Source organism: Artemia sp. Qi Xiang Cuo, chromosome 15, assembly GCF_049724085.1.
Source record: "Artemia sp. Qi Xiang Cuo chromosome 15, ASM4972408v1, whole genome shotgun sequence".
Taxonomy (NCBI): Eukaryota; Metazoa; Arthropoda; class Branchiopoda; order Anostraca; family Artemiidae; genus Artemia; species Artemia sp. Qi Xiang Cuo.
Genome location: NC_142808.1, coordinates 5,272,731 through 5,297,664, shown reverse-complemented (window position 1 = coordinate 5,297,664; position 24,934 = coordinate 5,272,731). Strand labels below are relative to the sequence as shown.

General features: G+C 34.0%; 1 protein-coding gene across 1 annotated transcript in view; it reads left to right on the top strand.

The window, feature by feature from the left end:
- The first annotated feature begins 259 nt into the window (after positions 1-259).
- defl (Integrator complex subunit 7) overlaps positions 260-24,934 on the top strand; it is a 156,684-nt gene continuing 132,009 nt past the window's right edge. The window contains exons 1-4 of the mRNA XM_089101069.1: positions 260-270; positions 5,006-5,129; positions 17,225-17,385; positions 23,069-23,198. Coding sequence (XP_088957195.1) covers positions 260-270; positions 5,006-5,129; positions 17,225-17,385; positions 23,069-23,198 — 426 coding nt within the window. The remainder of the gene's footprint in view (positions 271-5,005; positions 5,130-17,224; positions 17,386-23,068; positions 23,199-24,934) is intronic.

The window sequence follows — 24,934 nt, the reverse complement described above, 5'->3', positions numbered from 1 at the left end:
GGCCATTCCAACTTCAGAGGCAAGTTCTAAAGCCATTGAATTAAGACGAGTTGGTCCAAGATAAGAACCAAAATCTGGTAGAGAAGAACCAACAAAAGAGGCTATAGATTTGCCAATTTTAGCAAAATAGGAAGTAAACGCAACTTGAACTTTTAGCTCACCCTTTACGTTTTCACCGTTAATCAAAACACGTGAAGGGACAAATGGAGGAAGAAAATATCCCATGACAACAGAATTGGTTATCTACCATTTGTTCCTCATGCCGCTACGGTACTCAGAGAATTTTTTATATTAAAGAGATGATTTAGCCTTTCTGCATCGCGAATTGTAAACTTTTTTAGAAGCTTTGAAAATTTAATATTTAATTTCGAGATTCCTGCTAAGCTGGCTGTGATCAACTATACTCATTCACCTGTATAGCATTAGCACAAAAGTCAACGATAAAAAAAAAAATAATAATCAATCAAAGAAGTAGGATTAACAGTTTCACTAGTCGGAATGAAGGCTGAAGGTAATGTTCCATAAGAGAGCATAGTTAGTATTACCAGTTACATTAATTGGAATGAACGTAGAAGGTAATGTTCCATAAGAGAACACAGTTAGTATTACCAGTTACATTAATTGGAATGAACGTAGAAGGTAATGTTCCATAAGAGAACACAGTTAGTATTACCAATTACATTACTTGAAATGAATGTAGAAGGTAATTTTCCATAAGAGAGCATAGTATTACCAGTTAGATTAGTTGGAATGAACACAGAAGGTAATGTTCCATAAGAGAACAAAGTTTGTAATACCAGTTACATTAGTTGGAATGAACTTAGAAGGTAATGTTCCATAAGAGTGTATAGTTAATATTACTAGTTACATTAGTTGGAATGAACGTAGAAGGTAATGTTCCATAAGAGAGCATAGTTAGTATTACCAGTTACATTAATTGGAATGAACGTAGAAGGTAATGTTCCATAAGAGTGCACAGTTAGTATTACCAGTTGCATTAGTTGGAATGAACGTAGAAGGTAATGTTCCATAAGAGTGCATAGTGAGTATTACTAGTTTCATTAGTTGGAATGAACGTAGAATGTAATGTTCAATAAGAGAGCATAGTTAGAATTGCCAGTTACATTAATTGGAATGAACGTAGAAGGTAATGTTCTCTACCATCTAGTATTCTTTCTAATATTTTGCTAAGAGTAGGTACTAAAGATATCGGTCGATAATTACTGTGATCCGCTGGGTCTCCCTGTTTGAATAGTGGCAAAATCAAGGATGTTTTCCATGGCGAGGGCCATTCTCCAGAAGCTAGAACTGAGGTGAAGATAGCCAAGAAGATGGGCATAAATAGAAGTTGGAATTGCTTCAAGATCTTTGTTGGGACTTCATCGCTATCAGGTCCTGATCTACCTTCCATGGCGCTTATGCATTCTTCGATTTCTTCTTTTGATGCGGGTTTTATCAGATCATAATCGTGTTCTTTCTCTGGGAGGCTGATCTTCATTCTCTGTATTCGATAATTCGTCGCTGAACCAGCAGTCAAACGAATAGACTTCCTGAACTGCGTCGTTGTAGTATGTCGGCCATGTTTTCAGGTCTGGTACTTTTGGCTGGGCTATGGAGGCCCCCTTATTTTATCTTTCTCCAGAAAGACCACATATCGCTCTTTTCATAAAACTGGATCAGCTCCTCCTTACCTTTTTGTAGGTAAGGAGTCTCTTTTTCTGTTGCCAGTCTCTTCTTCTGTTTTAAAAGGGGTTTATACTCCCGGCGAACATTTTTAAACCTTGTTACTAGTCTAAGCCTATTTCCCTCTTTTTCCTCTCCCCTCAAAATCTCCAATTCTTTAATCAATTCTAATTTTTTAATTCTACACTCCTTATAAAAAAATCTATATCCTTACAACCTCCTTTATTTCCTAGAACTGGGCCTGCTATTTCATTTAAAATCTCCTTGAACTCTTCTATCAATCTATTTTGGTTATTTATCTTCTCTAAATCACTTAGCCTTATGAAAACGCGTCATCATCCTCTGAAAACGCGTCACTTAATTTAACATTTTCCTCTGTAGACTATTCCCTAGGTATCTGACGTCTAACATTTTTATTATAAATACGACTTTCCCTTGAAATATCCCTCCTATGAGGAGCACTCCTTGATCTAATTTCTAAAAATACCGGTAGATGGTCCGATCCTACTAGCTTAAGCACATCCACATTAAGGTAATTTGGATCCCAGAGAATATCCACCAAAACATAATCAATTAAACTTGCTCTAGCCCCAGATAAGCAGGTAAACTCATCCCGATTTTTATCCTTTCCAAATCTTCCATTTCCAATCATGAAACCCGATTCTGCGCATAGTGTCAGCGCCCTTCTTCCCCATTGATTTATTTTTCGTTTTTCATCCCTGCTAGCTCTGGGAATCCTGTAGACGGCTGGGACTTCTGTCGGAATATCGTGGAATTAACACATCTTCTAATTCAACTTCATCACTAGTATAAGCATTAAAATCACCCATTAATATCACTCTATCATTTTCAAAATGAGCTCTTTTTCCATCTATTTCTTTTACCAACAAATTCCACGTATCTTCATTTCGGTACGAGCTATTTTGAGGCGGAATATAAATCGATCCTATTACAATACACAGTCAATCCAAACATTCTAATCTAATCCAAATAACATTTTCTGATTTACTTTTCAGCTTTGTATAACTTTTGAAAGACTCATCTTTTGAAGGCCTCCAAAATAACGATCGTTCAAAGCTAACTCTCGCAATACACTTTCCACATTGAAACCTCTTACTTTTGGAGTTTCACTAGGGCAATGCCAGTTTTCTATTAATGTTACAAAGTCAAAATTTGACAACTCACTTTCCACAGAACTTAACTTGTTTTTTATACCCTGTACTTTCCAAGATACAAACTTCAGGGTTTCTGTATGGCCTAGCCGATCCTATTGGGCTCCGTAATCACTCGAGGGGAAAGCTAACCGGTAATAATCGTCGCTCCTTGGCCTATAAATACCCCTGTACTGCCAAGGCTGATTTTTCTGTAGCTGTCTGAACGGGCGTGTATTTTGTCGGTAAATTGTTGGCCAATTCTCTTCAGTAACCCGGCTTGTCAATGGCTCGTCATTTCTTTGCCGCACATTTCTAGCGACGCGACTATAAGTGTTGTCGACGGGGCTAATCTCGCTGCTTTTAGGACCTTTCCCTGTTCCTACTATTTTCGGCAAGTTGCTGTTTCTTTCAACTATCGTGTTCGTGTCACTTTCATTACCAGAACAGTCCGAATGATCTGAAAGGCAATTCTGGACTGAACTCTGGTTATTTTCATTCACATTAGCGGCATTTATACCCCTGATCTCTGAGTTACTTTGTGCTGGATTAGGGGGCCTAATTGGGTGGCTTATCGTCATTTCTTTTACTTTTTGACATTCACGGTCGTATGTGTACCTTTCACCTTCAATGATAAGCCTATCGCCTTTGAGCCGCGCATTTTGACCTTTTACAAGGGCTTTGGACAGCACTGGCTTTAATTTTTTTTCGAGCCTCGCGTTGATACGTAGTGTAGTCTGGAGCAACCCCTACGCCGTTCTGTTTCAATACAATACTTTACCTGAGAACCGCATTTCGTATTTCCAAGTCGTGCCACTTAGCTATTACTGGGCCTGATCTCAGGCGGAAAGCATCTGTTATGTCCCTTTGAGAAAGTTGTAGGTTCGGGAGGCATCAGCTAATAAACTCGCAAAGTTCATCCTTAAAACTCGACTGGGACGGACCAGTCACGGGGAAATTGTAAAACACGAGGTTATAACGCTTTATTTCTGCCTCCAACGAGTCAATTTTCAGTGTAGAGTCCCTGACTTTGTTCCTCATTTCCGCTAGATCGCTTGAAATTTCTGATTTTGTTGTATCTAGCTGTTTACTAAAACTATTCATTTTTGCCTCTATACCGGATAAGCTGATTGAGAGGTGCAGGATCAAATCCAGTTATTTCACGCATAAACTGAGAAATAGCGTCGGGATCTGATGCATCCGGAAGTTGAAGTGGCTGAATCTGGTTCCCCTCCATTTCTGCTTGTTTATTCAAGATAATTAAGATTACCTACCTTATTCTCTGCCAGCAATATTTTCCGGCAGTAGAGTTTATTTGTTGCGTCCCGCTTTAGCCCGGGACACAGCTTTGTAGCGTTCTCTTCCTCAGTTGTCAAAGAAATGAATCTTTATCCGGAGACGCTGCTATGTTGGGGGGTGTGGCTAACTTCTCCCCGTCCTTGCGCACTGTATTGTGTATTAATTGTTTTAAACTAATAGATGTTATCGATCTGAATGACCGATGAATATTGATATAGTGAAAATTATTTTCTATAATGAAATTATTTTTGATATATATGAGATAATGAAAATTATCTTCTATAGTTTTTATCGCTTTACTTTGTTTTTATTCATTTTTTTTTTCATTTTGTCTTCATTCATTTTTCATTTCATTTATAATTATTTTTGATATATATATATATATATATATATATATATATATATATATATATATATATATATATATATATATATATATATATATATATATATATATATATATATATATATATATATATATATATATATATATATATATATATATAATATATATATATATATATATATATATATATATATATATATATATATATATATATATACATATACATATATATGAGATAATAAAAATTATATCCTATGGTTTTTGTCGCTTTGTTTTCATTCTTTTTTTTTTTCATTTTGTTTTCATTTATTTTTCATTTCATTCATAATTATATTTGATATATATGAGATAATGTAAATTATTTTTTATGGTTTTTATTGCTTTACTTGGTTTTCATTCATTTTTGTATTATTGTTCTTCATTATTAATTTAGTTATTGTTTATAGTCGTGTCTATTGATGGAATTTAATATTCCTTTTTTTAATTTACATTAACTCGTTTATTTCTGTTTTGTATTCGTTTTTAGGACGAATTTTCTTCGATTATGGATTCTCCGAGTTTGTCAGCAATCCGAAAACCACATAAAAAAGGTTCAAAACGTCGATGAATTTGTCAAAAGAACCTTTTCTGTTATCCACTCTAACGATCCGGTTAGTTCTCATTTTTTTTTTCTTAATTTGTCAGAAACAGTTTTGCGTTCATTGAATGATAAATATCTTTTTTTTTACCAGTTTAATTAAGCTACAATCTTTAATATCCAACAGTGATCATCGCAGAGGAAGTCAGATGAACTGTTTGCAATTTAGATTAGTTACATCTACCGCTTTTCTAGAACTTAACTGTAATAATTGCTGTCGTAAAATGTAAAAATATGCTTCATTGCATTAATGAAAACAAAATTCCCTGAAAACTTCCCCGCGTAAAATTTTCCTCCGGGGATGACCCCCCCCCAAGTATAAAGTTCCCCGCCGCGGACAACTTCCCCTCTCATTAAAATCCCTCGCGGACAATTCCCACTCGGAAAATTCTACCGCAGACTCTGAAAAAAAAAACACTTGTAAAACTGAGCAGCCAAAAAGGAAAGTAAGACAAATTAAGAATGATAAAATGATGGCATTTTGGAATAATTTGCCTCTATCCCATAGCATATGTTGAATACATAGGTAACAATACATAGGTAACATAGGTTAACATAGGCTGCAATATGGTAGAGAATTTATTAATTTACATGTAAAATTTATGAGAACAAGACATTTATCTGATAATTATGGCAAGTTAAGAGTTGTTACAGAAGGATAAGATAAGGGTTAAAGAAAAAATTTATAGATGTGAAAAAAATGATGATGTTGGAAAGGATGCCTTATGACAGAAGTGAGTAGAGACACAGGCTGGGACAAATAAGTACTTTGATGTGAGAAGTTAAAACTAGCATTGCTTGTTGTGGGGAATTTTGAACTAACCAAAAGAAAATATTTGCATCCTAATGCTACTGCTTCTACTCATACTACTACTACTTCTACTATTATTACTACTTCTAGTACTATTACTGCCACTAAAGATAAGGCTACTTCTATTCATTCTATTGCTACTACCAATTCTGCTGGTACTACTACCGCTACTACTAAAACTAAGGGTATTGAGGCGAACAATTTGGGCAATATTGAAACTGTGTTTAACAAAATTGAAATAGACTTTGCCTACATAGGTTGTCAAGAGGATGAATCAGAAATGCTTCAGGTACTGTTGATGGTATTAAGTTGAAAATGTCAGCATGTGTTGAAGGGGATATTGAAAAAACCAAAGGCAGTGTGCACATACTGCTACTAATACTGCTACAACTTGTTATTACGCAAGCTAAGATTATTAAAGTGAAGCTTTCAAGAAATATTTTCGTGGATGTCGAACTAAATCTAAACGACCTATTTGTATGTAGATTTTTGAACGGCTTACATTATTATGTTAGACGTATAAGGTTAAGTTTTGTTGTATTTTGAACTAGCCGGAAGGCACTATATGTATACTATTATACTGCCACTACTGTTACTGAAACTAATGACGCTAAAAGTATCAAAATGAAAAATCTAGGGAATGTTTGGAAGGACTTTCAATTGAACAAAAAATTGTATGAATGCAGGTTTTCGAAAAGGCATATAAGCAATATCATAGGTTGCGCCGCTCTATAATAGCTAGAAATATCACTGAAACTTTTAAAGAAGCTAATTTGATTGAAAATTAAAAGCTCTAGTACCCTTTTTAAGAGTCAAAAGAGACTGGAGGACAAGCAGCCCTCCTCCCAAACCCATGCATTTTCCAAACACGTTCAATCAAAATTTTGAGACAGTCATTTTTTTCAGCATGGTAGAACGGTCCAGTAACTATGTCTCTAGGGATATTGGGTATGTCATCCCCCAAGAATTATGTAGTTGGCCCATTATGCTTTAAAACTAAATGTTGCTTTATAACTAAAACCAATGGCACTATGTATGGTTGCCAATAGACACCATAGCAATATATAAAGAACGACTCGGAATATTAAGTTGAAACTTTCGGGGCTACTTCTATTACTTCTTCTGCTCTTACAATTTAAATAAATCAAAAGAGTTTGAGTGTATCCAGGTTGTCAAAGATCATGGATTTTTTTGAAAATGGTATTAAGTTTTATTTTTCAGATCAACTTGAGGAGGTATAAAATCAAATTAAACACTACTATTTGTTTCAGGATTAAAAATTGTGGAAACATTTCTCCAACATACAATTAGCGAGCAAAATATAAAATATATTTTTTTTCCAAGAAAGACTATGTTAATAAAAACTGAACAGAAATTAATTTAAAAAGCATTTTCCACAAAACATGTTTTTCAAAGAAAAGTAAAGAGCTCCATTAGACCAAAACTAAACAGAAATAAAGTCAAATAATCTTCCCAGCGTAAAACTCCCTAAAATCACCATCACTAAATAAATGAAAACCAAAACGAACAGAAAGTATATAAATAAATGAGTCAAACTCAAAACGAGCAAAAATTAACATGAGTAGGGCCGATAACCCCCACGCCTTCTTTGTACCAGAACATAATTTACACTTTACAAAAAAAACGAAATAACAAATGACCGTGGATTGTCAGTTTAATATACATAAAAGGTAAAAAAGGAGGCAAAGGATGCGGCACTAAACCCTTAAAGTCCAAATTGGTGGTGCTGATCTCCGTTTCATGGCCCTTCAACTAGGAAGTGCAATGGGGATTGGGGGCCAGTCATCCTGTGCTTCCGCACAACTTTCCTGCTTATCTTCCCCATATTTCTCCAGGTACCCATTTAGAGCTGGGTTGACTCCGGCTGGGCTTATAGAGTCACGCCACTGACCCCCGTCCCAAACCAAATAACTGGCCCCACAAGGAATCGAATCCTTGCCTTTTGGACATAGGATTCTTAATCCCGCACCAACCAGTCGGCTAGAAAGTTTAATATACATACACTGATATTTATTCCTCAAAATTTTAATGATTTTTTTTTGTTAAAGTAAAAAAACTGAAAACATTTCAAATGTACCTTGTTTTCATTAAAGTAATCGAACCATGACTAATCTTCCAGCTTGTTTTTTGACACATGGTAAATCAAACTACACCTAAACCTCCTATCCTTAGATAATTCTCTTTGAAAACATTTAACAAATCCTTTATGTCTTTTAAGGCGCCCACATTTCAGAATCATATCTGACCAGTAAAATCACACATAGTCTTTAAATAAAGTCAAATCAGTGGAGTAAAGCTCCGCCGATCGATACGTGGCTTTAAGAAATGACACCATTGATTCTGGCTTGTATGCCTAATTGTAGGGAAACTTCTCTGAAATATCCTTATAATATTTCTTAATTAAAACTCCTTTGAACACCAATATATAAAGTATATTAATAGTACATTGTGTCCAAGACCGTATTCAGTGTAGGGTGGAGGTTACTGGGTCTGAATCCCCACCCCCTCACGAAAATTTTGTCCGACCCGTAAAAAAAGTAACAAGAAAGTATATAAACAATTGTTTCATGTGTTTTGTAAAGACCTTTTTCTGCACCCCCTCCCCCTGACCAAAAAGCTTGGACACGTCCTTGATTATGACAGCATTCAATTGCGCAGTCGAATTTACTATTGCACTTAGTTGACATTTGGTACATATGAATGTACACATTGTTAAAGTTCATTTATTTTAAGCAAAATTTCTTCTGGCCGGGAAAGAATTTCTTTTATAACTCTGTTTCAAACCAGAAAAGAACCGAATATTGTCCGGATGTACCGAAGATGAAGGTAAACTGAAACCAAATATGAAGTTAACTTTGTTCAGTGGATGGTTTAAAATGTGGCCGCCAAAACGAATTTTGACTTCAGTCGGAGCTTAGCTTAAACGTACTTGAAAATTAAAACTACAATTAAACTAAAATAAAAAATAAAAATTAAAATTAAAACTACAAAAAAATTACAAAACAAAAACTACAAACGTACTTAAAATTAAAACTAAAATTAAAACAAAGTTAAACTGCAAACTTTTCAAGGCATAATAGTTGCAAGATGGTCTAACTATGGTTTAATGTCCAAACTATGGGCAGGCTCCATACAAAAAGATTGATGAAATAGGGGGTTGTATTATATACTATTGAAGTGCTTGGCACTTTGGCATTCTAATGAACTGGCATTTATAACATAGGTTTAGTGATCCCAGAGATATAGGAAATTTTTGTTGAAATTGCGCTGCCTTTAGACCTCTTCAAAGCTTTGAAGGCTAAAATTATTGATGTGAACGAAGACCCTAAAAATATAAACATTTTCTCAGACACGGGATTATATTTGATAGAGGAGAATCATCTCGAGGGGTGGAACTTTGGGAAAAGGCAGATTTTATTCATAAAAAAAAATGAAATTGTAAGAAGAGTCGTGAAGCTATTAACATTTTGTAATAGCTTGGAGGGAGGATCTGTATGGGCCAAATGCACTTAAGCATTTGAGCATGTCATCAGAATGTATTATTTATGTATTTGACATAAGGAAAAAAAGGAAAAATAAGACGAAAAAATCGTCGTCAAATGCCATCAGAAGACTGTCATCAAATACTGCCATAGTGTCATTAAAAGTTATTTCTTTCGAATTTATAAAAAACAAAAAACACTAAACGTGAAGTAAACAGCTAAAACACATAAAACATCTTGATAAAATTCAGGGTCAGTATCAACACCAACATAACACTTTAAAACACAATAATGACACTAATGACAACACTTTAAAACACAACAAATACGTCGATAATTTTCCAGTTTTCAGTTCGTGGTAACGAACTGTAAGTAAGGAGCGACCCGGCTCAATAGTAACCGAAACTCTAAAAAGGGAATTTTTATATTAATAGATACATCAAAAGAATCGAATTTTTGAACTGATTTGGAATATATAAGTTTCATCTAGTTTAGTCTTACCCATAGAAAGTTATGAGCCTGAAAAAATTCCCCTTATTTTTGGAAATTGGGAGAAATACCCCCTAAGAGTCATAGAATCTTAACGAAAATCACACCATCAGATAGAGAGTATCGGAGGACCCAATTGTAGAGGTTTCAAGCTCCTGTCTGCAAAAATGTTGGAATTTTGTGCTTTTTGCCAGAAGAAAGATCACAGATGCGTGTTTTTTTTTTTGTGGTCCTAGAATGTCGCTAGAGGACTCATTCGAACGGCAATTCAAAGTTCTAGTGCCTGTTTTAATTGACCAAAAACATTGGAGGGTAAGTAGGCCCCCTCCCACGCTTTTTTTTACAAAAAAACCAGCATTTTTATGTACGAGCTTGATGAATGACGTCATAATCGTAGGTTGTAACCATTTATACACGTTTATCTTTCGACAAGATAATATAAGAAACACATAATGGATCGATATAGTTCATTATAAATGGGGACTATGTAGGTTTTATCGGACATAGCGAAAATCTTGTAAAGAACAAACCACGGCATACAGTAACTAAAAGTTAAGATAATAGCATACAAGCATCTTTTGGAAAGTTCCTTATCTGGGGCGTGGTTCCAAACTTAGGATCGTGACGTACTATTTCAACTAAGAAAAAGCCATAGGCTTTTTCTGTTTGTAATCCGGGTTGCAACGGTAGCTAGTAACCGAATAAGCGACGATCACGTCCAATGCTAAAAAATTCATCTGGGTTGCAGCGGTAGCTAGCAACCTAGTAAGAGACGATGACGTCCAATACTAAGAAATATAATAACACATAACTCCTAAAAATAGAGTCAGATCAAAACAAGAAGTATACTATTAGAACTTCCTTGTCCAAAACCCCTATAGATAAAACTTACCGTCCCTTTGCTTGATCAGCAAGGGAAACTTGTTGGTTTGAAAATCAACAAAAGTGGCTGAAACCACGGTATTCAGCATATACGGTATCTTTTTTTCTTTCTCTTATTTCTCCTCAGATACCTTGGCGTTGGAACATCGTAGAGAGTTGTTTAATGGCTCATTTTAAAGGAAATTGATGTGGTTAAAAATCTTTGTAATTAATTATATCAAAAGACGATCATTAGAAAATAGGATGAAGAACAAACCCTTGCTTATACTAACTTGTATAGGCAACTTAACTATATTATAGGTTTGTACATTTATATTTAAAGTCAATATATTAAAAATTCCCTTTTAAGGGGAATTGAACCCCGGTCACTTGCGTGACAAGTGGGTATGTTTACCATTGTACCATAGAAGACTTGCGGGTTTGTTTACCATTGTACCATCGATGAAAAAAGTTATAATAAACTCGCTAATATTATTAAGGGGGATTTAATTTAAGCGAGAGGTAATTTATGAAAAGAATCTTTGATGGTTTTAGCCGTCATAATTTTGTTTTAGATTTAATATTTTGTCTTTATACAGCATATGGGATTTTTAATCCCCAAAAGAAAATTTATAAGCCAATAAGTGGTATTTTTAATTTTGAATTTTTTCAATCCCCGGTTAAACGGAGGCTTAATGCATAAGAAATAGCTGAAGAGTTCAGAGAAAATGTAATATGGAAAGATATTCACAATGAAGTTTCCATCACTGAAGGATAAAAAATATTGAATACGCTTAAAGAAAATCAGGAGGACATAAATACGAAAATTTGGGAATGGTTTAAGAAAAATGACACTTTTTGCAACCACTTTTGTGAAGAGCTATGTCCCCTTTGTGAAAGTCCATGCCTTAAGGAAAAGTATCACACAGGAAAACATGAAACTTTTCATCGGCCTGGGGGAATTGTTGGCTTGTCTCGCTTTTTATATATGAAGTTAAATTAGGATTTATTCATCAACCAAAAATAATAAAATCCGGAAGCTAAGCTTGTAAAGGAGATCACTACCCCAACTAGGCCTAAAAAAAGCAAAAAACAATTATATAAAAATCACTAATAAGCGACTATACCAACCCTACTCGTTTTCAACTCATCAATTCTCAGCATTCAACATGTTTAAACTTCTACTTGTCAATCCATCAACCAAACACAAAATCCATTTTTTTTACAAATTAAAGGCAAAAGAGACAGGAGAGACTGACTGACTAAATAACCCCCCATGTTTCAAAAAAAGAATGTTATGATAAAAAAAAACGATCGTTAGATCATGAAACTATTTTCGAAAGCACAAACTGCTGTCCAAATTTTTACCGAAAGAGTTAGCGAACTACAAATTTAGTTCAGCACCTTCACCTTGTCAATTTGCGTAAAGAACTTTTCGTAAAGACTTAATACATGGAGATGGCCTTCAAAGAGCTGGCTTGGTTATTGTAAATAAATACAATATGGAATTAGCAACAAAATATCAGTGTAAACCGAGCCGCTTTTTGGAAAGAGAACAAACCTATTCTGGAACTCTTTCTGTCGGTAAAACTGAGATGAAAAATGAAGAAAGCTGAGAGTTCTAGGGAGCGTTGAAAACAGAACTTCATTAAATATGACAGCACTTCTGGAAAACTTGGAGAATAAAAATTAAAAGGCTAGTAATAGCTAAACCTAATATCTTATTTTGGATCATATTACCTGGTTTTAAATCATATTGCCTTAGTGTGGATGATATTATTAATATTAAGATCGTTGCCACAGAGTGCGTTGAATTCAAATCCTACAGTTCTGAAAGAAAGCTCTCTCCACTTCACTGTGGCAACTTATAATTTAAATATACTGTCCAGTTTGTGGTGTGTAATAATGTTATAATAATAATAACGTAATAATATTGTGTGAAAATTTTAATAAAAATTTTATGGTAATAGATGGACTATTTCGAAAAATTTAATAGTAAAGAAGTTGATTCAGGAATGTTAACTATTTCTGCCGTTCAACTTAAAAATAAAAGTATATAACCTAAAGAAATCTATGGTAATTTTGAAAAAAACCCATAAAATCCAAAGAAATTGGCATCTTATTCAAATGAAAAGTGCAGCATTGGAATCAGCATGGTAAAAACCTTACACAGGAGAGTTAAAATCCCTCACCTTGAAAAACAAGGAAACTGTTTTTTTTTTGCATTTTACATGAAGGATCAATATAGTTCATTTTATATGGGGCCTATGTAAGTTTCATTGGATATAGCTGAAACCTTGTAAAAAATAAACCACGGTACATATTAACTAAAAGTTAAAACAATCCAAACATCTTTTGAAAATTCGGGTTGCAGCGGTAGCTAGCAATCTAGTAATCTCACGTCCAATACTAAGAAATACAACAACCCATAACTCCTCAAAATAGTGTCAATTCGAAACTAAAAGTCCACTACTAGAACCGCCTTGTCTGAAACTCCGAAACTCACAAAACTCCGAAACTCACAGTCTCTTGGCTTGAACAACAAAGAAAATATGCTGGCCTGAAAAACATGAAAAGTGGCTTGAATTACGATATTTTGCATCGACGGCATCTTTTTTTCCATTTCGATGTACAGAGTTAGGTGCAATAATATTTTGATGTACAAAATTACCCTGATAATTTTTTTGTGTTAAGTCTGTTGGTATTATCGAGAGTCGTCATGCTATCTGATCATCTTGAATCTGAGGATCAGAACTTATAGAATGATAGTATGGTGTCATAATCACAAATATGGTGTCATATCTACAAATATGTAGATAATATGGTGTCATAGTCACATAGAATGGTGTCATCGTCACAAAAAGAGGAGGTAAACCTGGAGGCTATAATTATATTTAGCCATTATCAAGGCCCTATCCAGGATTTTATTTCGGAGGGGGTTTTACTCAAAGATTTTTTTCGGGGGGGGGGGAGGGTACAGAAAAAAAAACTAAAAAACTCATACAAATTTTGTTTTATATCCATTTTTGTTACGTTTTTATGAGTCAAACAAACATATCGGGGGGGAGGGAGGACGGCCTTGGACATTACAACCTTACTACTTATAATTTGGAAAATGGTGACTAGTAAAACAATTATAAAGAATGTCACATAGTTGGATTCCTTAGAAATTAACATGGACAAAAATTGGCTTTTAAGGAACTGAAACTCTCACCAATAAGCTGGTGTTGACAAACCTCAAGCCCACTCATAGGCTTGAATTCTTTTCTAAGTATCAAAGGTACATCAAATGTCATGGTTTCGAAGTTAAACCACTTAGAAGTCAAATGCCTTTGAATACTGACTGAGCTTCATATTATCTCTTCGAAACTTTGAGAAAAATTCCATGCGTTTCATGAATTTTTGGGAAATAATAACCTAAATCCCGATTACGAAATAGAAGTTTTATTTTTGTCGTGAATTTCGACAAAAAATCCCGATTTTTTAATTTTTGTCGTAAATTTCTCATTCCGATGTTTATTTTATTTTGGACGTTTAATGTTATGAAAAGTATAGTAGAAGACATGTACTCTTCTATATCAGATTGAAGTGTATATTAAGCAGTGATAATGAATATTAAATAGTTGTACTGTTTAAGAATTAACTAGGAAAATATTGCTTTTTAAAGAGCTGAAACTACCCCAAATAAGCTGGTGTTGACGCCCCTGAAACCAACCCAAAAGTACCGAGTACAATATGTGAATATGAAACGTATTTTTAACTGTTCAGGTTCAATCCCTTCAAAAGTACAGAAATCGATTGACTCAATAAAACTCTAAATTTAAGCTGTTTAATTAGTTTTCAGTAAATTGTAAGTGATACTCCAACCTCAGCGGGGTTGGGGGGTAGGTAACACCACACTTATGGTTAATGTGTTTTGTTAAAAATCGTTATGGCCATTGATTGACTTTAATCTTCCCCACGTTTTCTTCGTTTTACATCCAATCGATTGAAGTCTGCAGAAGAATCTGTTGATATAACAAAATATTTAAATTAGAGGTTTATTTAGTGTTCGTTAATAAGAAGTGACCTATTTCTATGAAAAGTTAAGAAAACTAGCCTCTGACTGAGCTTTTCAGTATGATCTTCAGTTTTTTGCAAAAAAAAAACTATAGAAAATGCAATAAAATGGATTCTTAGGATTCTAATTTATACGATTTATTCAGAATAGGGCAGTTCTGGAATTCCATATAGATTTATTTTCTAAGATAAGCCCTATTTCGATGGAAAGTTAAGAAAACATGATTCTAATAGAATATTTCATTATTTGCTAGTTTCCAATTCTTAGAAAACAAACTATGGAAATTGCAAAAAAAATGGATTCTTAAGATTGGCATGAATGAACGAATTTATTAGGTAGGTCTGTGGTCCATGCTGCTTGTACAACCAAGTAAAAAAAAATACTTAACTATGAAAAGTAACATATCAAAACATCCATGAAAATGTTTTAACGTGTCCCAGGCAAAATTTACCCAACCAAATGATGCATGTGCTCAACTGTTGGTAACTATAGTTTAACTAGTCTTTAATATCTGTTTCATATAGTTATTCAAATAATGAAGTTTGGATTATATATTTCAAATTATATTGGTTCTTACTTGACTTAATTCATTGCAAGGAATATAGTCACTCATAATATTAGGAATACTAGCAAATTTCTGCCTTGCACCATAGTAAAGTGCACGGACTGCAGATTTTGAATACTGAAAACTCCTTATTTGAGCAATATTGCCAACCAGAATTCCGAAAAACTGCTGAAAAATTTGCTGTCTTCTTCTAAAACTTAGTATCTGCATTTTTTATGTTTTCAGGAAAATCACCAGTTGTGATTTTTTCTCTATTTTGGTACGAGAGAAACAGAGGAAGACGAAGAACTTCGTCAATAAGCTCTCCGAATGCCAATATCTGCTGACTCCTAGGTGTAGATCATGTTATTTATAGATATTATAACATGTTTATAAACATGTTATAAACAGTTTCATCATGGCCATGTTGAAATTCCTGTTATTTATAAGTAAGCTTGATTTTGTTCCTGGCTACCAAAATCGCAATTTTGCGGGCCAGGGTTCTCGCTTTAAGCTATTGACGACGGTTCTTTATTGGATATTCTACTTGTAATGCTTTTGACGTGATAATTACCATCTAAGTACTCACCGAATGTAAAACATTGGCTGTTCTTCAAAAAACAACTCATTACATGATTTTGACTTTTGTTTTTATTTTTTTAAGTTTCTCTGCTATCCCAGCTACTGTGTGGCACGCACAGCCACTTTATAACAGTCACCAACTATGTAGCAGCAGGCTGTTACTGAAAAGTCTTTTTTTCTCAGTTCTTATGTTTTTATTTTAGTATCGTTTCAGTTTCGAATTATGTCGTCACTGAAACGCTGTATATAATTCAGTTTAATTCAGTTTCTAATTCTAACAAATAGCTGCTAGAACACATAGCTGCTGGAAAACCGACGATATCTGTTTTCACCCTTGTAGATACTATTTTGTTTCTTAGAGAGATAATTTCGGAGACCACACTGTCTTTCCGTGATGATAAATGAAAGTTCAAATAGGAATAAAATCCCTTTAATAGACAGTATTTCACAAACAGTGATAGAGATTCATAAAAAGTAAAACTCAGTAGTAAAACTCATAATCACCGTCATCAGTTTTACTGCTGATGACGGTCACTGCATATGTGACCAAAATATCTGGTATTTTTTTGCGAATTTCTATCACTGTTTGTAAAACACTGTCTATTAAAAGGATTTTTATCCCTATTTGAACTTTTATTTATTGTTTCTCAGAGCGAATAGAAGGTAGACAATTCTAACTTTGTTACTTCATCATTAGCTCAAAATCAAATTTTTGTCTTCATATTAGATCTTGGCAGAGGACAGATTAACTTTGTCTCGCTAAGAAACGCCAAGAGAACTGGGTGTTCAGGTGGCACGCGGCACGTCAATAAGAGTGCCAGTGACAAGCTAGTTTACGGGTGAGAAATACGCATCCTCTACATTGCATCTTTCTGGAAGATTCTTTAAAATGTTCATGAATTAAAAATCCGCTCAATTTTTCTCCGTTTCGCAAAATATACCTACTGAGATATCCGACTTGGACACGCAGTTCAAAATTCATCAACAGTCTTCACATAGCAGATCCTACTATAGCCGCTGTTAAAATTATGGAGAATCAAAACAAAAAGATTTCAAGACGTGCCTGGAGCCAACTTCTTCAACTATAGTGATCCTTTGATAGTTGTATAGTGATATTTTGCTTCTTTTTTTCTTTGTAGTGCTCCGTCATTTTTTTTTGTACAAAGACGGGTCTTCAATAGATAATCATAACAATAATAATAATTACCTGACAAAATCCATAATATACAATTATTGGTTAATAATATTGTTTTTTTAGGTTGCCCGGTCTCTAACACTGAGACTTTTGGCCTCATTAGCTCCAGTTGTACCAGAACATGTTGGTGTCCATCACTCTGTTCGTACTGCTTTAGACTCCTTTGACGCAATTGAGCTTCAAGCTGCTATAACAGCAGCAGAAGCTTTTGCCAGTAAATCTGAGTAAGAATTTGTGGTGATTATTTTTCTTTTAATTTTAAGTTTGGAAAAACTGGTGAAACGGTGTTGCATCTTGTGCAACAGCAGCAGAAGCTTTTCCCAGCAAATCTGAGTTAGAATTTGTGGTTATTAGTTATCTTTTAATTTTAATTTTGTAAAAACTGGTGAAAAGGTGTTGACTCTTGTGCAACAACAGCAGAAGCTTTTGACAGTAAATCTGAGAAAGAATTTTTGGTGATTATTTTTCTTTTAATTTTAAGTTTGGAAAAACTGGTGAAACGGTGTTGCATCTTGTGCAACAGCAGCAGTAGCTATTCCCAGTAAATCTGAGCAAGACTTTTTGGTGATTATTTTTCTTTTAATTTTAAGTTTGTAAAAACTGGTGAAACGGTGTTGCATCTTGTGCAACGGCAGCAGAAGCTTTTGCCAGCAAATCTGAGTAAGAATTTTTGGTAATTATTTTTCTTTTAATTTTAAGTTTGGAAAAACTGGTGAAACGGTGTTGCATCTTGTGCAACAGCAGCAGAAGCTTTTGCCAGTAAATCTGAGTAAGAATTTGTGGTGATTAATTTTCTTTTAATTTTAAGTTTGGAAAAACTGGTGAAACGGTGTTGCATCTTGTGCAACAACAGCAGAAGCTTTTCCCAGTAAATCTGAGTAAGAATTTGTGGTAATTATTTTTCATTTAATTTTAAGTTTGGAAAAACTGGTGAAACGGTGTTGCATCTTGTGCAACCTGAGCTGAAGCCGGTATGTATCCAGCAGTACAGAGCTTGTGGTGACCAGTTTAAATCTGAGTAAGAATTTGTGGTGATTAGTTTTCTTTTAATTTTAAGTTTGGAAAAACTGGTGAAACGGTGTTGCATCTTGTGCAACAGCAGCAAAAGCTTTTGCCAGTAAATCTGAGTAATAATTTGTGGTGATTATTTTCTTTTAATTTTAAGTTTGGAAAAACTGGTGAAACGGTGTTGCATCTTGTGCAACAGCAGCAGAAGCTTTTGCCAGTAAATCTGAGTAAGAATTTGTGGTGATTATTTTTCTTTTAATTTTAAGTTTGGAAAAACTGGTGAAGCGGTGTTGCATCTTGTGCAACAGCAGCAGAAGCTTTTGCCAGTAAATCTGAGTAAGAATATGGTGATTATTTTTCTTTTAATTTTAAATTTGGAAAAAAGGGTGAAACGGTGTTGCATCTTGTATAATTAGTTACTGGGAAACGGTTAAGCGTTTACACTCTAATAGGAGAATGCTCATAAACAGAATAGATCCTGTCCTTCAAAATTTCTGCTGGTTGCTAATATTTTTCTATATTATGGTATGATTAGACGTAATGGTAAAACCGTTTTTAAGTCCTTATAAATTGCAGAAGAACTGATTTAGGGCCACTCTATAACGAAAGATACTTGAAATCAGAATAATGGCTGTCTTTAAAACGTATTTCTAAACTTATTTCATCTTATGGTAAGTTCAGTAATGCCTTTTAAAGTGTTTTCAGGCCGTTAAAATAGGAAAGGAAAATGATTACTGATGCTGTTTTTACTGATGATTGACAATCGTGTAACCGCATGTCTTCATTCAAAGTTAAGTTTGTTGGGTATTTGTTTAATATACCCCTTACCTAATATTCTTCTAATATGTTTCTCTGATGCTCAATCCTAATGAAACATACCAAAGTAAGATAAACATATAATACTATAGAAACAAGTTTGGGCTGTATATTTGCAAATTGTGGGGTGGAGTGGGGATAAACTATAGCGGGTCTGCATGCCTAATGTGTTAGGTTACAATTATTCTGCATAGTATTTAGTAAGAATTGTTTTCTAACTTCACACCACCCTAACACTTTACCCCCCCCCCCTGATGTGCAAATATAAAGCCCAAATTATATATTTTCCATCTATTCTGTCCCTTCTCCTTGTCTTGTCTCACGATATGTGGAAAGAAGCTAACAATAACAAAAAAAGAAACAACGGCTCTATAATGCGTCAATGAATAAACAACTTGAGTGGTAGGGAGTTTATCATACAAGTACCGTTTGTTGTGTTAATATTAGGGAAGCAAATCTTTTCTGTTTCTCATTTTTCTTCTACTTTTGTCTGACTCTTTTTATGTTATTTCTCATTTTTCTCATTCTATTTCCCATTCTTTCTTTCTGCTTTCCATTTTTTGACAGAATAAATAACATGACAGAGACAAAAAGATTTAAAATACAGACTAATTCGCCAGATACACATCCAAAAGTAGATCCAGCATTTGTTGTAAAAAACAGTATGGGCAGCACTGCGGTGTAGAAAATTGACCCTATTTGTACTCAAAAGATGTCCCTGTAAGCAAGGCCGTACCCAGGATTTTTTTGGAGGGGGTTTTACTCAAAAAAAATTTTTTTTGGGGGTGAGCCTTACATAAAAAAACCCTCAAAAAACGCATACAAAATTTGTTTATTTCCATTTTTGTTACGTTTTTACGAGTCAGACAAACATTGCGGGGGGGGGTTCAAACCCCCCTGACCCCCCTCTGGGTATGGCCTTGCCGGTAAGCATACAATATCAAACGTGCTTTATGGTCAATCGACGCTGGGGTCCTTATTCTTCATCCCCTTTAGACTGACATACACGACAGAATATTTCGCATTGTTGATTTGTGACTGACAATAACATGTCATCAGTTTGATTATTGTGATTAACAACACTTTGTGTAGCGATGTTATTAGTTTTTTTTAAAGTATTATATTTAAACACATTATAATTTTTTCTGCGAAATGAATAAAATTAATTTTAATTAATTTTATTAATTAATACAATTTAATTAATTAATTATAATTAATTTTAAACATTAATGCAAAATTAATGAAATTGAAAAAAAGTAGTTGATTTGAGAGTACTAAAATTATGAACTTGAAGGAGCCTCACTTCTCACCTCTGCCCTTCATTGAAGTTGAAGTAGGCATCTATTCAATTTTGAGGTGACAAGAAATGCCGCAGATATAGTCTTGCCAGGAAAATGTGGATAACATTTTGCTAGAATATTTTATTATTCAAAAAGGTACAAGTACTCCATTGTTCACTATTTACAGTCATTAAAATGTTATATCGTTATAAAGCTCAAGTCAGGAACTTAGCAATGCCCAGTGACCTTTTATTGGGGGGAGGGTGACCTTTTATTTCTTTATTGAATAAAATAAATAAAATGAAAAGGTGATGTGCATTTCGTCAGGAAATTGAACTGTTCAATAGTTTCAGGTATTCAGATGTTGTACCATTCGAAGATTAAAGTCATGAACTTTAACAGTGCCCAGCGACCTTTTATTGGGGATTCGGGCAATGTTATAATTTCGTCAAAAACCTGGGAGGGGGGGGGGGGAGGAAGTTGGAGCAAATTTTCTCAAATAAAATGGAAATGACAGTGAAAAATGAAAAATGAGTCGTATAGCACCATGAAAGAAAAAATATACTGAAGAAAACTGACCTGTTTCTCTGGATGCTTGAATTATGTAGGTGTATTTTTTATTTTTGACAAGATTTTTTTCAGAAACTAAATTTCAGCTGGGGGGCAAACTGGGGTCTGGGGGGGGGCAAACTGGGGTCTGGAGGGAGCAGCTCCCTCCCTGCTCCATAGCAAATAATGATGTTTTAAGGATTTAAAGCAATAAAAGACTGTGTATTTATTTATGAAACTCAAAATGAAGCCCATTTTGCCAGAAAACTGTTCTGGGAAATTGACCGTTCAAAAGATCTTGTGTCATTCAAAAGTTTAAGTTGAAAATATTGAATTTTCATTGAAACTTGCAAAAGACTTTTTTTTAAATTTCAAAATCAAAATATTACATATTAAATTTTGACGTGAAAACAGTATATTTTGTCAGATGTTTCGAAAAATATACCGTTCATAGTAATTAAAATGTCGTACCGTTTCATATTTAAAATAGATAAATTTACGAAGTCCCTTTGATCTTTTATAACGTTTCTGGTGTCAAAACATGACACCAAAAATATGCTGCATATTTACTTTTGTCATAAAATCAAAAAGTTGTTATGTCAAAGTTATTTTTAAAAATTTACAATTCAAAAGTTTCAGCCAATTAAATGTTGTGCCATTCAAAATTAAAATCTAGAACTTAAATTGACCCTTTCTTATGGCTCTCAGTTTAAAAATTTAAAAAAAAAAAAACACTTTTTATTTAGTTTTGACATGAAAACATGAAGTACATTTCATCTGAAAATATTTCTTAAAAATGTACCACTCAGATGTAGTAGGCTTTAAAAAATTGTACAGTTAAAAAAGTTAAAGCTATTAACTTAAAGAACAAACATTGGATTTCTGGGTTCAAGGATAAGAATTGCTGGGAAGAAATAGAAAAAGAAAGAAAAATGTATATTTAGTATGGACGTGAAAGCATGAAATACATTTTGTCAAAAAATTATTCTGATAAACTTTTATTCAAAAGTTACAGGCATTCAAGTTTTGTTTAACTTAAAAATCAAAGTCTGGAACTTCGGGATTTGAGGGTATCTTCTGAAAAGGGAGCTGGTAAAAATATTGCATGTTTTTTTTTTAACGTGAAAATGGGTAGCTTACTTGTAGAGCTCAAATGTGCACTGAAAAATGTGCCATTAAAAAGTTACTTGTATTTATAATATGGTACTATTTATTAGGGTATATTTTTAGGGCTCTGAGAATAAAAATTTCAGGGAGCAAAAATTCCTGTATATTTAGTTTTGACCTGAAAACACAAAGCGTGTGTTAGGAAAATGCTCAAGAAAGCGTACCATTCTAGAAAGCGTACTATTCTAGAAAATGCTCTAGAAAGTGTACCATTCAATAGTTACAGGAATTCAGGGATTTTATTATTCAAAAATAAAAGTTGGGAATGTCAGAGTGTTGGGCGTATCTGTTCAAAATTTCTGCTGACAAAAATGTTGAGTACATTAATTTTGAGTCGAAATTAGATTCTTGATTTGTCGGAAATGGTAAAGAAATTCTTCAGATTGCTAGAAAAATTTCCTAATAGTTTTTAGTAAGAATTATCTCGTTTTTAATGGAAACACAGTTGTCACTCAAATTGTTTCTAACAATATTTTACGAACACAGGCCTTAGGTTAGGCACACCAAAAATTGACAATCAGTGACAGATAATAAAAATTCAATAAATGACACTACAATAAATAATTGCAATGGATAATTGTTGTCAGAGTGAGTAATTGGAATTTTGGAGAATTGTTTTAATGCAAAAGCAAGCTTTCTGGAAATTTTTTTTTTACGGGAATACTAGTGAATAATTTCTTAATCAATTAATGTTAAAAACTCCATTACAACTATTTCTTCGTGAAGTTGGTTTTCTTGTGATGCGTTGGCTAATCCAGGAGTTCCGGAAGGAGAACTTTTTTCTCAAAGCTGGAATTCTTATAATTTTATTCTAACCAGAGAATTGTTGGGTGAGGAGGGGGCTGTGGGTTTCCAGAATTTGGATTTATAACTTTTAAAATGTATATTTTTGTTACTATCGCTATTTTGTTAGCTTTTTTTTTGGTTTGAATGGTATTTATGAAATTTAAAGATAGTAATAAGTAAATGCTAAACGCGAGGGTACTAATAGAAACAAAAAGATGTACCATTACTCAGCTGTGACTACATTGATCCTGTGACAGATTTGATTTTTCATCCTAAAGTATTCATTTATACTTTTTTGCAGGGTATTTGCCATACAATTATTTGACAAAATAGCTGAAAAAATTCGGAGTTTATCTTGTCCTGTGGAAACAAAGATACATCTACTGCCAATTCTAAAACACAAGGGACGTGAGGCTCCAATACCTGCAAGGGTAACTATAGTTGAATCCCTCTTTTATTTTATTAATCTTAAATAAAACATTATGTACAAGTTTTTCAGATAAAAGTAACGAACCATGTCAAAGTTTATGACGACTAAGAGAAATAAAAACGCGTATTGACTCAAAATTAAAACGGACTGAAATTACTATCAAAGAGTAAACGAAACCAAAAACGAACTACAATTAAAATAAATAATCACACCAATTTGAGTCTGGGCATGTTTGGAATATTTCAGGAAAACTAAGTGCATTACGTTGTTTTTCTCGGGATACGAAACTAAATCAAAAGACGCTGTGTGCATATAATTTCAGCGAAAGGGCATATCATTAATATCTCAGGAACGCCTAAGGGTATTAAGTTAAAACTGTTTGGGTATAATGAGTTGGAAGCTGAACTAAATTAAAAGATCGCTAAGGGTGTCAAAAGGGTATATCTCCGATACCTCAGGAAAGTTTAAAGGAATTGTGTTGACACTTTGGGTCATGAAGAGGGGGATGGTTGATAGTTTGTCTATAATCAAGGTTTTAGCATTAGGGGGGGGGGGGGGGGTAAGAATTTCTTTAGCCCTATAAAACCCCATAGCTTACACAAACTTTCAATTCATATATTTGAATATTTTTCCCCGTACACAAAGCATTATGACACATTTTAAAATATTCTTGTCAATGAAAAAGACCTTGTCAAATGAAAAAGACCTTGTCAATGGCAAGCAATCAGAAATTGATTAAGCAAAAATTCCATCAATAAATTTTTCAAAGAAAAGTAAAGAGACATATTAAACCAAAGATAAGAAGAAATAAAGTCAAATAATTTTCAAGCGTAAAATGACCCTAAATCACCATAAAAAAATGAATGAAATCCAAAACAAACAGAAATTGCGATAAATGACCAAAGTCAAACCCAAAACGAGCAGAAACTACCACAAAGAGGAGTTGGTCCCCTCTGACACCCCCTCTGACTTCTAAATACAAGAATGCTATTCGCACTTTATTTTTGCTCATCTTTGGTTTCATATATCGATTTAATTTTCTTTGAAAACTTCATGTGTGGATTTTTTTTTCAAATTAGTTTCCTACCTTAGACCTTCGATCCGTCCGTGCCGCCAGAGGCACCCAAGGCATCCGCGAGACTTCGCCAATCTTTCCCGAATTGGGCAGCTGCGTATATGTCTTCCCAATCAGGTGGAAGGGATGCATGGATACTGCGCAGATCAGGCCGGTATTTTTGTTGCAAAGTGGTCTGAGGTCTTCCCCGTCTTCGACTTCCGTTTGAGTGCCAATGTAAAGTGGCTTTTGGGATCTGAGTGTCCTGCTTGCTGAGAACATGGCCCAAGTATCTCCACCTCCGAGCTCTAATGATATCAGTTATCAGATGCTGGTTGGCAAGTTTGCGGACTTTTTCGTTTGTGATTCTGTCTGACTAATGAATATTTAAAATTCTTAAATTTGTTTCTGCTTTTTCTTATTTGAAATAGTTTTTTTCATTTATTAAGCAAAGAATATTTTAATTTTTTGATTGTATATGAACACCCGGATTCTGGGAAACATACTCTGGATGGGTATCGGGATATCGTTGATATTTTGTTTTTAGAGCCCACATGTACGTAGTGTGTTATTATCTAGGTCAATTTTGCTAAGGATACGTTATTTTGCCAACCTGGAAGCATATAGTATCTTTTGATTTTGTTCAATTTCAGCCTCATCATTCCCTGAAATTATCAGCTTAA